This window comes from Nanorana parkeri, unplaced genomic scaffold (assembly GCF_000935625.1).
Source record: "Nanorana parkeri isolate BGI_ZX_2015 unplaced genomic scaffold, ASM93562v1 scaffold834, whole genome shotgun sequence".
Classification (NCBI taxonomy): Eukaryota; Metazoa; Chordata; class Amphibia; order Anura; family Dicroglossidae; genus Nanorana; species Nanorana parkeri.
This window is the reverse complement of record NW_017307102.1, coordinates 606,062-622,709: the sequence shown is the minus strand read 5'-3', so window position 1 is coordinate 622,709 and position 16,648 is coordinate 606,062. Positions and strand designations below refer to the sequence as shown.

Below are 16,648 nucleotides of genomic sequence, written 5' to 3'. Positions count from 1 at the left end.
CCTATGACAAATAATGCCAAAAATCAATAAATGAAGTGACTTGCCACAATCTCTAACAAGAGAAGACAAAGCCAGCTGGCAAATTTATTTGAACTTTTTACCAGTGGCTATACAAAACTAAAACATCAATTTGCAGCTAATGGAATGAATACATGAAATTACCTAAAGGGCTGCATTGAGTTATACATTTCTTGAGACTGGGAAACAGGGAGTCCTCCACGCATACTGAGCTGGGCCTGAGCCTGCAGAGAATTGTGAAGAGAGATAGGAATCTGTTGGGTTGCTGCCGCCTGCAACAAAAAGACAAAAAAAAAAGAGTAAACATTACACTGCTTCCAAGATTAGCATGTACACTTTGACTTATATGAAGGAATAAAAGTAATACGAGTGCATTAGGTTGAACAAAGAAAACATTAAAGTGTATGGCCAGCTTTCTGTGTCTTCCTCTCCCATTGACACACACTCTTATTTCTTGTCTTGCCGTCAAGGAGGCGGGATGTGAGGGAGAATCTCTGTAACACAGACAGTAAATCCTGACTCTAACTTCTCGTCTATTGAGGGACACAGGAACACTAGTCTTCAGGGTGACAAAAAGCAGTCCAGCTGGGGGGTGGGCAATAACGAACACTAACGGGACCACTATAAAAAAACAAGGAAATGCCTGCAGCTAAAAGAGCTGCCTGCAGCACCTTACAACGTAGTAGGCATCAGATGATGCCTGAACATCCACCTGGGAGAACTTAGAAAGCATCGGATGAAGTCTGAACATCCATCTGGCAAAATTTGGAAAGCATGTGAACAGAAAATCTGGTGGCAGCCTTGCAAATCTGGCAAAAATCAGCCAGTTGCTGAAGAGCCCAAGAGGCACTCACAGATGTAGTAGAGTGTGCCTCAAGAGGAAAGGGTGGAACCAGATCCTTAAGTCCTTAAAGGAGAACTAGGAGGTGAGTGCTTTTCACTCACCTCATAGTTCTAGCCTACCTGTGACAATGAGACTGTCACATTTCTGCTCAGTAGATCGGGAAGTGAGCGAACACATACCGGCGTTCGCTCTCCTCTCGATCCTGTCACAGCTCTCTGCCGTGACAGGGGAGGGGCTGGATTCCCCAATCCCCGCTCCGATCCTGCAGCGCTGACTGGCGGAACGGACGGGGTAGGGTACAGCTGGCTCTGCCTCTAGATAGGCAGAGCCAGCTGTCACTCACACAGCTGGGCGGATCCAGACATAATTGTCGGGATCCGCTTCAGCTGCGTCGTCTCAGTATACCGCGAGCTGTAGCTCACGGTATACTGAGCTTAGAGCCATCTTGCAGATGGTGACCATGGCTACAAGAAACACCACCTTATGTGTAAGAAAGGAATATTTCTGAAGGGTTCAAAGAGCAGTTTTTGAATAGTCTTTTGTTGAGCAGTCTTAATCAAAGAATTGGAAGTCAATGGCTTCTTGAACAAAATAGCAAGAACAGAGAACTGAAGGCCAAATGTTGCTCCAGTCATACCAGTAGGACGGAATGAATTTGTCCCACACAGAAAACCATACGGTGGAAGCCTCACACCAAGTGATAGACCTTCCAAGCAGTAGACTTTATAGCTTTTAGCTAGAAAGATAGACTCAGAGATGCCCTTGTCCTTTGGAACCTGGGCTTTAACAAAAATATCAATTAAAGCTAGTGTCCCTAAAGCAGGATGTTAAATCGTTCCTAGATCCGGACGATCTGGAAGAACCACGGAGCATCCGCCGGAGTTTTATCAGGTCAGAGTGTCACATTCACCTGCGCCAGTCCAGAGCAATGAGGATCACCAAAATGCCCCCTCACTCGATCCTGCAAAGCAGATGAAGGAAATTCGGAGGATGAAAGGCGTAGATCAAGGTGTACTGATCCAACAGAGCCACAAGAGTATCCACTGCTTCAGATAGGGGATCCCTGTACCTGGAGGCAAACTTGTCCAGTTTGTTAAACATAACGGCCAGGAGGTCTACATGAGGCCTGCCCCACCTGTGACATGTAGAGACCACTCTTCTGGGTTCAGACGCTGCTGGCTGAGGAAGTCTACCAGCCAATTGTTCATGACTGGGATGTAAACAGTAAACAAGGCCGGAATGTGAAGATCTGCTCGGAACAGAACCTGCTCGGAACAGAACCTGCTCGGAACAGAACCTGCTCGGAACAGAACCTGCTCAGAACAGAACCTGCTCAGAACAGAACCTGCTCAGAACAGAACCTGCTCGGTAGATCAGAACCTGCTCAGAACAGAACCTGCTCAGAACAGAACCTGCTCAGAACAGAACCTGCTCAGAACAGAACCTGCTCAGAACAGAACCTGCTCAGAACAGAACCTGCTCAGAACAGAACCTGCTCAGAACAGAACCTGCTCAGAACAGAACCTGCTCAGAACAGAACCTGCTCAGAACAGAACCTGCTCAGAACAGAACCTGCTCAGAACAGAACCTGCTCAGAACAGAACCTGCTCAGAACAGAACCTGCTCAGAACAGAACCTGCTCAGAACAGAACCTGCTCAGAACAGAACCTGCTCAGAACAGAACCTGCTCAGAACAGAACCTGCTCAGAACAGAACCTGCTCAGAACAGAACCTGCTCAGAACAGAACCTGCTCAGAACAGAACCTGCTCAGAACAGAACCTGCTCAGAACAGAACCTGCTCAGAACAGAACCTGCTCAGAACAGAACCTGCTCAGAACAGAACCTGCTCAGAACAGAACCTGCTCAGAACAGAACCTGCTCCTCCGCTTCTGCTGTGGTGAGACTTGACTCCTCCCTGATGGTTGATATACCCAAATGCTGTGGTGTTGGCCTTTTCCGGGTCAGATGACTCTCAAGCCAGACTATCCAGTGCTGCAAGGACAGCAAAAATTGCCTGTTTGCCAGTGTCCAAATCCTCAGTAGGTGACAGTAAAACCAAGTTTTTAAACATCCTGTGTCCTTCAATGGAAGAGAAAGAAATACCTACAATAAATAGAATAGGCTAGTGATATTGAGTTATGTATACCTTTCCTCAAAACATCACTGTCTGGCAATTCATATTACATACCAGGCAGCTGCGTTGTTTCTGTGCCTGAAAGCATGTGCACACCATATTGGGCTTTCGACCATGTTGGATCTTAAACCGCATGCAAACAAGAGGTGGTAAGCTACATCCAGTATAAAGAGCACGCTGAATGAATGGGAAACATTGCTAGACACAGAGTACCTGTCAAGAAGCTCTTGGGAGCAAACTCAAAGGCAGATGACAGTCACAAGCATTTTCTAAGAGCCCAAGCAGGAGACAAAGATTTTGCTAAAAGAGGACCTGCTAGGAGCGAAATAAGCTGCCGCTGCTGACCAGTTTTTGTGAAGGTGCAAGCTCAGGGGCTGTTAGGAGTCACCAACCTAGATCACAATATGTAGGCAGAGAAGCCTGGTGTCACTAGATATCATTTATACTTGTCCGCAACTCCACAAGTAGTTTAGAAACTATGAAAATCTATTAGAGCTTGCATCAGAAAAAGTGTGCAGGGCCGCCGCTCATTTCTATCTCTATAGTTTTTTTTAATAATGGCTGAAACCTCTAACAATTAGCAGGTCTCTCAGCTAAATCATCTCCTCAAATCCCTTCTGAGTACATAGTGAAGGGTCAGAAGGATCTATTGAAACATCACAGAGCCTATTAAACACCACAATATACGAACTATACTGCACTGCTCAGACCTGCTGATATCCTTGCTGCTGAGGTATCGTCTGCTGAACTAGGCGGGGTTGGCCAGGAAACATGTGACTTTCCAGATACAGCGGGGTGATGTGGTTACCTAAAATAAACAAGTACAATAAATTAGTAATAGCAACACTGAAGGTAAAGGGGAGTTATCCTATTTTAAAGCAGAGCTGATCCCAAAACTGATTTTTTCTTTTCTGGATGAAATGGGGTAAGCTTCAGTCCCCAACAGAGATTTATAGCTGTATGATTAGGTGCAAGTGAAAATGTTTGCATGACTTGCACCCCCTTGTGGATAGCAACATAAAAAAAGTAAATCTTTATATGGTGACAGTGGCAGATCTCCCCCAAAATCGAGCATGGACACCCAATGGAGAATCACAGTTCACTAAAAATCAGTTTTAAGTGCTTGCTTTAAAACAGAATTGCCCCATCCCATTTTTTTTTTTTTAAATCTCACTTGGTACTCACCCTTTCTGCATTCCCCTACTTCTCCGTTCATTTGCCAAAACTCATACATGTCACACATGACAGTGTTCAGAACTGGCCACTCAGACTTGAGCATTGCATCCTGGGAAGAAGGGCAGGTCACATGCTTCCTCAAACCTGGAAGCAGCAGGTAGTTTTAAGTACTTTAACAGATGAACAGAGAGACGGGGGAACATTTCAAAGGTGGGCATCAGTGATGTTAGATTTAGCTTTCAGGAGAACCTGTCACATTGCCTATGTGTACAGATTACCTAAGCCACCCACAAAATTCTCAGAACAGAGAGGGCACAGTAAACCACAACAAAGTGAAAAGAAAAGAAAAAATAAAACCCCCCTGAAAAAGCGACAATGCGTAACAGATAGAACACCTTTTTAAAAGGTGATCTTGACCATTAACCCTTTCACTTTCTTTTTGCACACATGTTAAAATGCACATTTTAGGCCTGAGAATTACTTCACCTCCCCATAATGATATATTTCCTGAAAACAGAGGCCCTGGGGAATAGTTTCACATGATATTAGTGCAACTGTTTATAAAAAACCGAGACAACATGTGCACTGGCCCATGGAAGTGATTTGGCGGATTTACGGCCTCCCGAATCACTTTCATGTAAAGCCGCTTTACAAATGTAAACAGACTCTGCTGCTGCTGCTGATGTATGACAGCAAAAGGGTTAAAGGGAAACTGTCATTATACACTGAGTGGCCAGATTATTATGACCACCCCATCAGTACTTCGTTGGGCCACGAGATAACGCCATGAGATTACTTCGTTGGGCCGCCTCGTGACTCCACGAGATGTTGAAAGGTGATGCGAGGAATCTGACACGGCACTGTTGCCCTTCTGTTATCTTGTACCAGTCTTGCCACTCTCCGTTTTGCCCTAACATTAACTAGTCGCTGACGGCCACAATTCGCACGTTCAGACCCAGATTTTCAGCTGACAGTCCAGTCTTTAAACACTTTAACAACAGCTGCTCTTGAACATTTAACGAATTCTGCTGTTTTGCCGATACTCGCTCCATGGCTCCGAGCGCCAACAATCATCCCACGTTCAAAGGCTGTTAAATGGCGTTGTTCACCCGTATCTTCAGAAAAAAAATCACTTCTACTGCCATGGTAAACAACCTGCTTCCCTATTTATAATGGTCTGGCCCTCTAGCAACTTCAGCGCCAAATTATAGCTAATTACCCCACAAACGTCAGGTGGTCATAATAAACTGGCCACTCAGTGTAGAAAATGGGGGAAGCCATTGATGGTTCATGCTCCAGAGGTGGTCATACTGACCTGTATTTCATTGCTAGGGCTATTTATATAAAATGGGCCACGAAAACTGAGTTCTCGTTTGATTCCTTTTGTTTAATTTTTTTTCCAACTCTGTAAAATTAAATGAGCAATCTGACTGAGCGTGGGCAACAACTTATTTTCCAGTTTACAAAATTAGGCCTCTTAATGTGTCAATGACCAAGAAAGTACATGCATATCACGTTCCAAAAGTTCTTGCTTGTTACCAGTCAGGTACTCCCCCCTAGCTAAGGGTGACAGCACTGGAGCATGCATCTTTGGAAAAACAAGTCAGCAATGGTAGACTCTATGCTAATATGCTGCTAAAAGACCACACAAAACTTAAAATGTACATTAACTGATTACATTCATTCTAGCTTAATAAAGGCACACATGCCATGAACCAGAGACACTTGGAATACATATATGATAATCAACAAGACAGGTTTCATTACCTGGAAGAGAAGCTGATGGGGCCACTGATGCGACAGGCATGGGAGACATTGACACTCCCCCAAAGGAGCTGTAGTTGACACCAGTGGAGGTGCCCCCACTAGATGGCGGCTGTATTCCTGAGCCGGGGGCTGCTGGGGAACTCTGTTCTGGCAAACTGGGTGAGTTTTCCCAAGCCTTGCGGGCAGACTCCATCTTGAAATTATAAAAAAAAAAAGGCATGTTACATAAGTGTTGATAGGTCAACAAACTTCTTTTTTTTTTATACTTTTGGTTATGAACATAACTAGGTGGTCTCAATGCCCCTCTGAGATCTTCTCATATCCATAAAAACCAAAGGAAGCTGAAAGGTTGACGTTCTAGAGCAGTCAACCTCCATTTAGAACTTCACGAGTCACTGACCCAGAACAAGCATGTAGCCAGAGCAACTTCCAATTTCCATACTACTTGACGGTCAGTGAGTAGTAGTAGTAGGATGAGCAGTCTGGAGTGTACACCTACAGATACAAGTCAACAGTGTCTGCTACCATTGTTCTATCCAGATTTCTTTTGCCAAATGCATCTCCCGCAGTAACACTACCAATGAAACAAGTGGAGCATCCTAATTATAGATAACAAAAAGAACCTCGTATATAATATCTCTCCGTTATAACAAAGCGGCACTGTCAGTTTCCACCTGTGGTAGTACTGCTGGCACAATGTTCATAAGATCTCCAACGGAAAGGCGTTATATTTAGCAAAAAGGCAGAATCATTCGTTCTTGTGCTTACCTTTAAGGTGAGTTCGGCAGTAGGGTAGGACATGGGGTTTAGGCCCATGCCTTGCTGTAGATGGTGATCTCTCCTCAGCATAGGTATGGATTGTGTAAGCCCTGCCTATAAAGAGAACACAATTCCAAAACATTTGGACACAGTTTAGAAAGACACTCGAGACTAAATGACAATCTCTTGCTAGCTGACTCCACGCCTCACTTATTCTCACCCCCCCTATTCTCCCCTGCCTCTCTGACAACTGGCCGTTCTGGTCTGAACATTGCACCCAGGGAGAATGAGGAAATCGTGATATGCTCCTCCATACCTGGGAAACACAAGGAGGGGAATTTATCAAAACTGGAGCAGACAAAATCTGCAGCAGATTTCCATGGCAACCAATCAGCTTCTCTCTTTTATTTTCAAAGTGTAACTGAACAAACTGAAGAGAGAAGCTGGATTGGTTAATATGGGCAACTGCTTCAGATTCTGTCTGCTCCAATAAATAGCCCCCAAGGTATTTCCAAGGCTTCTGACAGATAAATGGAGTGGTAGGAGGGATTGGGGAATGGTGAGTATCCGTAGGAGGGGGGGGAGTGGTATAGTGGTAAGCTTTCAAGCTAACCGGTTGCATTGCCCTGATTGAACAAAGTGACAGAATCTTCTCAAAAACGTTCTTGCTGCATATGAAAAGTCTGTTTATATTTCCCAGGTTTCCCTAGAGTGGGAAGACATCTCTCAGTTCTATAACTTCCTCAATTTCCTTCTGAGTACATAGTGAAGGATCTACTGACACATCATTAAGACTGAACAGAAAACAACAGTGAGAAATCAAAATACCAATATAGGATAGAACATCACTTTAATGTATCTGAATGTCAAACCTAAACTAGCACTGCAAGCTAGGGGATCACATCTTTCATACGAGGAAGATCTGGGTATTTGTGATCGCTGCAATGGAACAAAGCAGTGAGGAAGGTAAAAATAAGTGGGTCCGCGGGAGGGTAAGACTGTCACTTTAACCTAAGTAAGCAAAGTCATGGAATCTCATAGAATCATGTCTGTGAAGGTTCTCATTCATCCAGGTCACATGGTATATCTGTAAAAAATAAGTCGAGGCAACTGGACTTGCTGTATTTTTCTTGAAGACGTCATCCAACCAGCTTTCTCAATTCAGAATGACTTTTACAATAATTATCTGGGGATAAATATGGTGAATGTCGATCCAATCCACATAATCTGTTAGTCGCAGCCAGGTGTTGATCGCATTTGCATAATTGGAGTCTAGGAGGTGTTAATAACCTGCCCAGAGAGAGGTGTTAAAACAGCCCCCCCCCCCCCCACCGCTATTCAAGCTTGGCTTCTCCATTTTTACATAAATGGCCTCATAGAATCATGGTGGACTTACAGTTTATGCAACTACACACAGGCCTACCAAGTCCTGGAACCCAGTCCACAAAACCTTACTTACAAGTAGGATATAAGGAATTTATTCAAGCTTCCAGAGACTTCCATTATAAGCTGTGGTCACTGGAGACTTCAACAGGGGAGGAAAATAAGAAATGTGGTCCCTAAAGTGTACAGTCAATTACTTTGAAGTTGCAATCACAATAGGAATTATGTACTCGCCATAAAATCTTTTCAACCCCTTTTGCTGCCAGAGCCATTTTTGTGGGTTTTTTGCACACATTACAATTGCACATTTGAGGCCTGAAAACTACTTAACCCCCTGAATATTATTTCTGAAATTAGAGACCCTGTAGGATAAAAGGGTGGCAGTTGCAATTGTTTTATGTTGCATATTTGCGCAACTTTTTATCAAACCCACATTTTCAGTGAAAATATACACTTACATTTTAGTGCTCTTGAACAATATATTACCCAATTTTTTTGTAAAATATAAAAGATAACGTTGCGCCAAGTAAATAGATTGCAAACATGTCAAGCTTAAAGGAGAAGTCAGTGCTTTCCCCCATAGTTCTCCTAACAGGAGGGCACAAACTAGCGTCCTCCCATCACCCCAAGCTCAGTATACCGCGAGCTACAGCTCGCGGTATACTGAGACGCCGCAGCTGGGACGGATCCCGACAATTCTGTCTGGATCCACCTAGCTGCGTGAGTAACAGCTGGCTCTGCCTATCTAGAGGCAGAGCCAGCTGTACCCGCCCCCTCCCCCATCCGTTACGCCAGTCAGCGCTGGAGGATCAGACAGGGGAGGGGGAGAATCCCTGCAGGGAGCCGTGAGTGACAGTAACGGCTCTCTGAAGGGACAGGATCGAGAAGTGAGCGAGCAACGGTATGTGTTCGCTCACTTCCCGATCTATTGGTGTCACTTTAAAAGCTTTTACAGGTCATCAATGTTAAGTTGACCATGAATGATGGCCCTGGAATTAGCAGCAAAATTCAACACATGTGGAACAATTGTAATTTTCATACATAGGCACACCGGACGCATGTTTAGTAAGAGCAGAAACCTGGCCCTCAATAGTGTTAACAGCCAAATGCTTGTTCATCCCCAGCTGTAGGAAGGTGAGGACTCATCCCATAGAGAAACTCGGGGTGGAAGCCCGAAACTCACACCAAGTATAGTATGCCTTCCATGGAGGACCTTATGGGATTGTAGACTTCCTAGCTTTTAGCTTCATAGGAAACACAGAAACTCAGAGATGGTCTTGTCCCTCAGGCCTGGTTCACACCTAGGCGTATTGCATATGCGCGTCTGTCGCGCGTTTTTTGTAACCGCGATTTGCGGTAAAAAAATCACGCAACAAACGCGCGTTTCCGAGGGCTACTTGGCTGTATCCCAATGGAAACACGCAACAAAAACGGCCCAAAGTAGTACATGTACCTTTTCAGGCGTGGGCCGTTTTGTATCGCGCTAGGGACGGGCTGAAATACGCCAAGGTGTGAACCAGACCCATTGAATACAATGGGATTTAGATGTTTGAGTGTTTTGTAGAGCGTTCGTCGAGCGTAGAACGCGCTACAAAACGTTCAGGTGTGAACGAGGCCTCAGAGTCTGTTCTTCAACAGTCATGCTGTTAAAACTGTGAAATAGGATGGCAAATAGGTCCTTTGGACAGAAGATCCTGACAATCCTGCAGAACCCACAGAGTGTTTGCCAGCGGTTGAACCAGTGTATCACTTCTGTCTGGGCCAGTCTGGAGCAATGATGATCATTGGCATGCCATCTATTTGTAAAGCAGACACAGTAGTAGTTTCAAGGGAGAAAGACATTGATCAGCTTGGATCAGCCACTGATTATTCAAAAGGATCCCTGTAGCCAGAGACAAACTTGCCTAGTTTGATGTTAAACCTGGAGGCCAGTAGGTCCACATGTGGTGTCCCCCACCTGTAATACAGGTCCTGGAACACCTCTGGGTGTAGGGACCACTCCCCCAGATGTTGCCAGCTGATATAACCTGCCTGCCAGTGGTCTACGCCTGCAAAGTACAGGGCAGACAAGGCGGGAATGAGAGGTTCTGCCCAGGACAAGATTAAATCTACCTCTTAACACAGTGAGACTTCTGGTTTCTCCCTGATGATGTATGTATTCTACCATTATGGCATTGTTCGACTGAATGCAAATCGCCGTCTTCTTCCACGCAGCCTGAATGTTGAGTTGCAATGGTCTGGAGTAGAACTGGGCATATGGAACTGCTTTGAAAAAGGGTACCATCAAGGCCAAAACCCTTATGCAAAAGCAGAGGGGTTGGTTGGCTACTGGACTGTAGCTTCCAAACATGGCAGTGGAGAGGGGCGAGTTGGTTCCAGCGTTTCTGGAGGTTCAAGATCTACCCAAATTTCTGCTGCATTTGAACAGTTAGTTGGACATTGACAGACAGAATCTGTGTCAATTGTTCCCACAGTAGGTGGTCGTGCAGGAATCATACTATGGGAATGCCCCAGGAGCAAAGGCGATAGGGGTTAGCACTTTTGTGAAAACTACAGTGCATAGACCAAAAGGGAGGCCCACAAACTGGCAACTTGCAAACCCACTACAAATCACAGGAACTTTTGACGGAAACATGAAAATAGGCAGTTTTCATGTCCAGAGGTCAGAAAGTAACCTGAATTGGAGGTAAACACGGACCAGCCTTAAAGATTCCATGCAGAATTTCTGTACCCAAAAGGAAGGAGTTGAGAATCTTTAGGGTGAATGCCCCCTTTTAGTTTGGGAACTGTAAAGGGGGTAGGAGTAGAAACCTTGGAATCTTTTGTTTTCTGGAACAATGGCTATGACCCCTTAAGTGAGGAGCTTGCCAGAGTAGCATGGATGTCTGCTAATCTTCTGTGGGGACAATGATAGGTTTGAGAACATTAAGCCGAGCTAAAAGTAGAGATGGAAATTCTAGCTTGTTACCCTGGATACCATGTTCTGGACCTAAACATCTGAAATGTCCTGGTGGTCACAATGCCGTCGCACGCCCACCACCCACTTAGATAAGTGGGGCCATCCCCTCATTGCAAGGAGGAAGACTTGTTCATGGGGTTGGAGGACTTGGGTATCCAAGATTTATGGCAGAGCTGAAACCCAGGTTTAACCTTTGGGCTACTGGAGGTAACAAAAAGAAACTCTGCTTAGCCTCTGAGATAGTGTTTTGCAGTTTGAGGTTAAGCCTTCTCTTGCTGGGACGAAAGAGTGCTCTTTCCTCCAGTGGCATCCTTGATTAACATGTCCAGGGATTTGTCAAAGAGGAGTTTCCCATCAGAGAGCATATGCAAAATGCATTTCTTGCATGGATGTTCTGCAGACCAACATTTCAGCCAAAGGATCTTCCACATGTGTACTGAAAGGAGAATCATTATGGCAACTAAAGGAATAATATCCGGCAACAAGGGAGAATAAGGCCTTCAAAAGGGCTTCTAGGATTTTATCCACAGGGCCTTAAAACACTGGGATGTCCTCTAAATGGACAATGTTTTGTTAAGACATGAAATGGCCAGATCCATTATGGGGACAGCCCACTTTTCACGGAACACCTCCTCAACAGGATATTGATGGGCAAAATGCTTGGGAGGAATACATTTTTTTTCAGGGTTATGCCAATCATTATAAAAACGAAGGTTGCACAATTGAGTGTACAGGATAGGTTTTAACAGGCTGGCGACTTAAGAGAACCCATCTGTTGACCTTTGGTATGGCCAACTAAGTTTGTACCAGGTCAAGGCACTTGCGCACTGAGCCAATAAAGAAACAAAATGCTATCAAGCCTTGGCGTTAAGTCAGTAGGCTGGGACTCATTATGTACCAAGCCATCAAACACAGATAAAGTACACTTTTCATCTTCCGATTATTGTTCAGAACCAGCTGCAGCTAGAGAGAAATCAGAGCTGCACTCTGGATAAGGCATGGATGCATGCTTGTGGCCCCTGCGTAATGAGTCAGCTAACAAGGATGACATTTTTCCCATAAATTCAGACATAGTGACAGAAAATTCCTCCCTGAATAAGGAAGAGGGAGCCACCCCGAAGGGTTTAAGGAGGCCTGAGAAAAGTTGCAATTCAGACAGGAGACATTGGTCTGGGCTGTTATCAAGTGTGTCTAGGAAAGCACCTTCAGCCAGTCCAGTGCTCTGAGGCACATTACAGACTGGTCCTGCTTCTCCCTCCCAGAAGGGTCCAGGTTAGGCCTTCCTAGGATTTGCTCAGAATCAGCCAATACGGAAATCTGCAGCAACTAAACAATCTTGCTAGAAAAGAAAATCCAGATAAAAAACACGGGGGAAAAAGAAAAATCAGGAGTGGTTTGCTCTTTTGTTTCTCCTAGAACACTACCAAAAAAACAAGCTAGTGCATGATTTAAGGGGGATGAAGGGGTTATACTAAGCTGTCCTTACAGCTTTTTTTCTGCAGGTATCTACTCTCGAGGGCAGCAGCATAACCCTATGTACCTCAATTAGCATAACGTGTCATTTAATTTACAATTAAGAAAACCCTTTTTCTCATCAAGGGCAAAAACAATGCATTGCTCTAGTGAACATTTCTATTTCTGCGGCCGCTTGTTTGCAGCAACTTTGAAGTGTTGGGACAGGCTGAAGGCAAGACATTTACTGTTAAGGTTTTCCAAAGCTGACTTTGCATGCAGAATTCTCAAAATTTTATGTACCTTGCTCGCCAGTGCATCCTGAAGTTTAGTAACTGTGTTGGTAGCTTGACCTGGAGCAGCCCCTGGGGGTAAAGAGTAGTCTGCATCCTGTAGAAGCAAAACAAACTATTATGTCGACTTTTTGAATTACTGCATTAGAGCAACATCAACTAACCTGTATTGCCAGACTGCTATGGAGTCAATGCTCAAGTGTTTCTAAGCTGAAAAGTTAGGACCAGTATTATAAACTAACCAGGCATTAGGGAGGCAGATTAGGAGAAACAAAGGCAATATAATTACTAGATGTGAAAATCAAGTCCTGGCCACATAACCCCCAACAGGTCTACATTATGAGTGATAAGGTCAACCAAACCTTCCAGGGATGCAAATCCTTATTTATATAGGGTGAGAGATTTAGGCAGATCTAAAGTCTAACAGCAATCAATGGGCACACATGCAACAATCTGCAGAAAAAGATTCAATTCTAATAATTTTTATAAAATAAGGTCCCCAGCACTTTCTGATCTCATCACAAACAGCACCATGCCATTCAGATGCACCTTGGGAGATTGATAAATCAGGCGTTCCCCCTCTACAGAAAACCACCTTTGATAAAACCCTGAATCCTGATCCCACTGACCACATTTTCCTGATGGGTACATTGTTGAAATGCCATGAAAAATCCAGAGTTAGAATATTGTCAGTGTCCATCTCATATCAGTATATTTCTATAAAACCAGCGCAGACTAGAAAAGAAGCATATTTGTTTTACAAACATACTTCCCCATAATGCCTTAGTGAAATAGACCATAGACCCCGCACAGCCCTCATGAGACCCCGCACAGCCCTCCTGAGACTCCCCGCTGAAGACATCAGGCCGCTTGAAAGGAGAAGCATAGAGTATGCAGCTTCATATTATTCTGCATTGAATTTCTGGGATTTGTAGTCCTCTATGGCCGGTTGCCATTTGATATCGGTGCAGACCTAGAAGGAATCAAAAGGAATTTCCTCAAAAAGCTGCAAACAGCCACACACAAAAGGACCCACCTCCTGAAAATCAGGTGCAACAAGGACCTCCAGTCTCACCCTAACAGGGGGTACTTGCACAGCAGAATCCTAAGGGGAGTGCTGGGCCATCCAAAGATGAATACTTCCTGCCAAGCCGGAAAAGAGGGGCACACAGGTTCTAAACGTGCACACCTCAATGGGGAGGTCACCAGCTGAGGAGATTCAGAAGGCAAAGCCATATCACCATCAGAGGGGTCACAATACTGACACACTCAACATGATCTGTGTCTGGTTAGTACACAGACTCACAGAAGGATCCCCCGATGAGGCAGGAACAGTTTATTCTGGTGAACCAAATGAAAGCCTCGTGTGTGGAGACACACTAGACAGAGAAGCATTCCCCGCCAGAAACTGCAAAGTAGTGTCCAGGACTTCTTGATCAATCTTATCTGAATGCCCCTCCAGGCAACGTCTCCAGGTATAAAGGTACGCCATAAGGAATTTGATTGCAAGGGTCCAGAAAACAGACCCTCTTCGGGGGAACGTCTCCTGAGTATTCTCCAATGGGCATACCAGGAAAGGGCAGTAGTGTGGACGTAAGCTACAATGCTTAGAGCATGTACTCCTGTGAAATGCTAAAAGGGCAGAACCTTATCAGCAAGAGAACCAGCCAAGACTAATTCTTGTTAACCTTGTAGGTCAGCAGATCCCTAAGGAGAGAGATGGGACTGATGGGAAACAAACACCACAAAGGGTCAACAGTACCCAAAGATAGAAAACTCCTTTTCACCTCTGTGCTTCAGCCTGAAAGGCCTACTCATTGAGTCTTCAAAGACAAGGTCACACCTGGAGTTGAGGCACAGGTCTGGACCCTGAAAAGCGATCCACAGCTAACACTGTACACTCAGGTCTGGAATGAAAAACAATGTAAAGCCCAGTTCCCGAAGGTTACCACCCAGGCTAACTTTGCACGTCCAGTACAGAGGGGTCCAGGTACAGATTCAAAAGCACGTTCTAAAGAGTGGCCCATCCAGACAGCTTCTATGTAGATCAAGCAGTTGAATAACTAGACCTCTACACTGAAGTCGCCAAGGAAAAACACCAGCAGTGTAGCAACAAAATCTTGAAGTCGAGTTTAGAAGGCTAGCAACGAACTATAAAGTAAAAGCGGTGCAAGTTTTAGCATTTGGGCATAACACATATATGATCATGAAGAAAAGGGATTGATAAGGAAATAAACAATGCATTCATTAGGACCTGTTCATACCACCTCGCAAAGTTCTGCAAGCTCAGTTTCTATTGAGTTGCCATTCCAGCCAATTGAAAACACATGTCTATTGTGCACAACACAATGTGAAAGCATGCATTTTTGGCATAAGGAAGCCTTAGGAGTTTAGTTCTGCTGTTATCAGGGTCACGACAATTCACAGTCTGGTCATTTTAACCGAGTAGTATATGAATAATGTTTGATGCAAAAAAAAATTTTTATGGTCAAACTACTAAAAGGTTAAAATTTTACACAATGCAGATTTGAACAGAACTGTATTATAATTCTGATGAAAGCCGCCAGATAACTTGGGAGTACAAAGCAAAGCTCACTTTTGCGCTTACGCCAAATTCAATTGGAGGTACAGGTAGGCCGGAATCCACGTGAATCTCCACACCATTAACAGGTGGGACGTTTCCTTCCAGGCGCTCTGTCCCCTCTGAACCCTTTCTGTTCTTTAGAGAGCGCTCATTGCCGATAGGACCAGGTTTGTGTTCCTTGTTTAGGCCAGAATCAGACTCCTGGAAGAAATGGAGGGAGTTTCAGTTATATATACTGTATATATATATATATATAAAAAACAAATCATTGCAAGGTCAGAATGTCTAAACGTGTCTATATTTTCCTGTCATTTAAACCTGAACACACAATAGACTTAAACCATAAATATATCTAAGGGCTTTGGAAATACAAGGACGGCAGTTGAAAAATATGCTTTTGGCCCCGTTCACACCGCCGGAGATGGTAGTTCGTATTTGTTAGCACGGAAAAGCTCTGCACAACCCTGTAAAGCATGAACCTCTTTCTGGGGAGATCAGCGCGATGCGACTCATTTTCCTATTCCTAATCTCGCTGATTTGTCCAAAAAAAGAAGCTTATGTACTTATTTCCAGTGACCAGCTTTTTTTCTCAGTGCGACGCTTTGCTGAGACGCAAATGGGGACTATAGAAATCAATAGGATTTTTTGTGCGTAGCTTTTCTGTGCCGACAAATACGAGCCACAAACGTCTGTGGTGTGAACAGGAACTTACACAGTGTTTAATGGGAAGTAGGGACCAAATCTCAAAATGGAATAATATGCACAAGCACTGAACCTCACCTTCTTGTCTGACTGCTTCTGTCCCTGCTCCTTGGGGCAATCGGCTTTAGCTTCCACAATGACCGTCCCACTAATCTCCTCTGGTTTCATGGTCCCATAGGGGGAGCTTCGCTGTGAAGACGTGGCAGAGGACTCCCTCGACTCGGCACTTAGATCAATCCCGCTATCACCCTGACTGCCTTTGAACCCCTGAGAATTAAAACGCACACTTCAGACTACGTACGGTATCGGTGTCATTTTAATCAGTGCGATATAGTAGACTGCTAGAAGACCAATTTTCATAAAACATAGACCCTACAGAAGCAAACCCTATATTAAAGTGACACTAAACTAAACTATCTTAAAAATGCATTTAAGTAGCTTAACAACCCATGACGGGATAATCCCCTCATGAATTTTGAAGGGGTTAAACAGAAAAGCCACCGGGACCCTGTTCATATTTGTGGAGCTACAGTAGAAGCGATTCTCGTGCCCCCTAAACCACACCCCATCTCCCCC

General features: G+C 44.5%; 1 protein-coding gene across 4 annotated transcripts in view; it reads right to left on the bottom strand.

Moving 5' to 3' along the window:
- PRRC2B (proline rich coiled-coil 2B) overlaps window positions 1-16,648 on the bottom strand; it is a 77,491-nt gene that overhangs the window by 6,268 nt on the left and 54,575 nt on the right. For all 4 annotated transcript variants that reach the window (XM_018565338.1, XM_018565342.1, XM_018565340.1 and 1 more), the window contains 7 exons: window positions 16,151-16,339; window positions 15,383-15,571; window positions 12,797-12,883; window positions 6,709-6,813; window positions 5,941-6,133; window positions 3,708-3,805; window positions 163-290 (listed from right to left, as the gene is read on the bottom strand). In XM_018565338.1, the coding sequence (XP_018420840.1) occupies window positions 163-290; window positions 3,708-3,805; window positions 5,941-6,133; window positions 6,709-6,813; window positions 12,797-12,883; window positions 15,383-15,571; window positions 16,151-16,339 (989 nt within the window). The remainder of the gene's footprint in view (window positions 1-162; window positions 291-3,707; window positions 3,806-5,940; window positions 6,134-6,708; window positions 6,814-12,796; window positions 12,884-15,382; window positions 15,572-16,150; window positions 16,340-16,648) is intronic.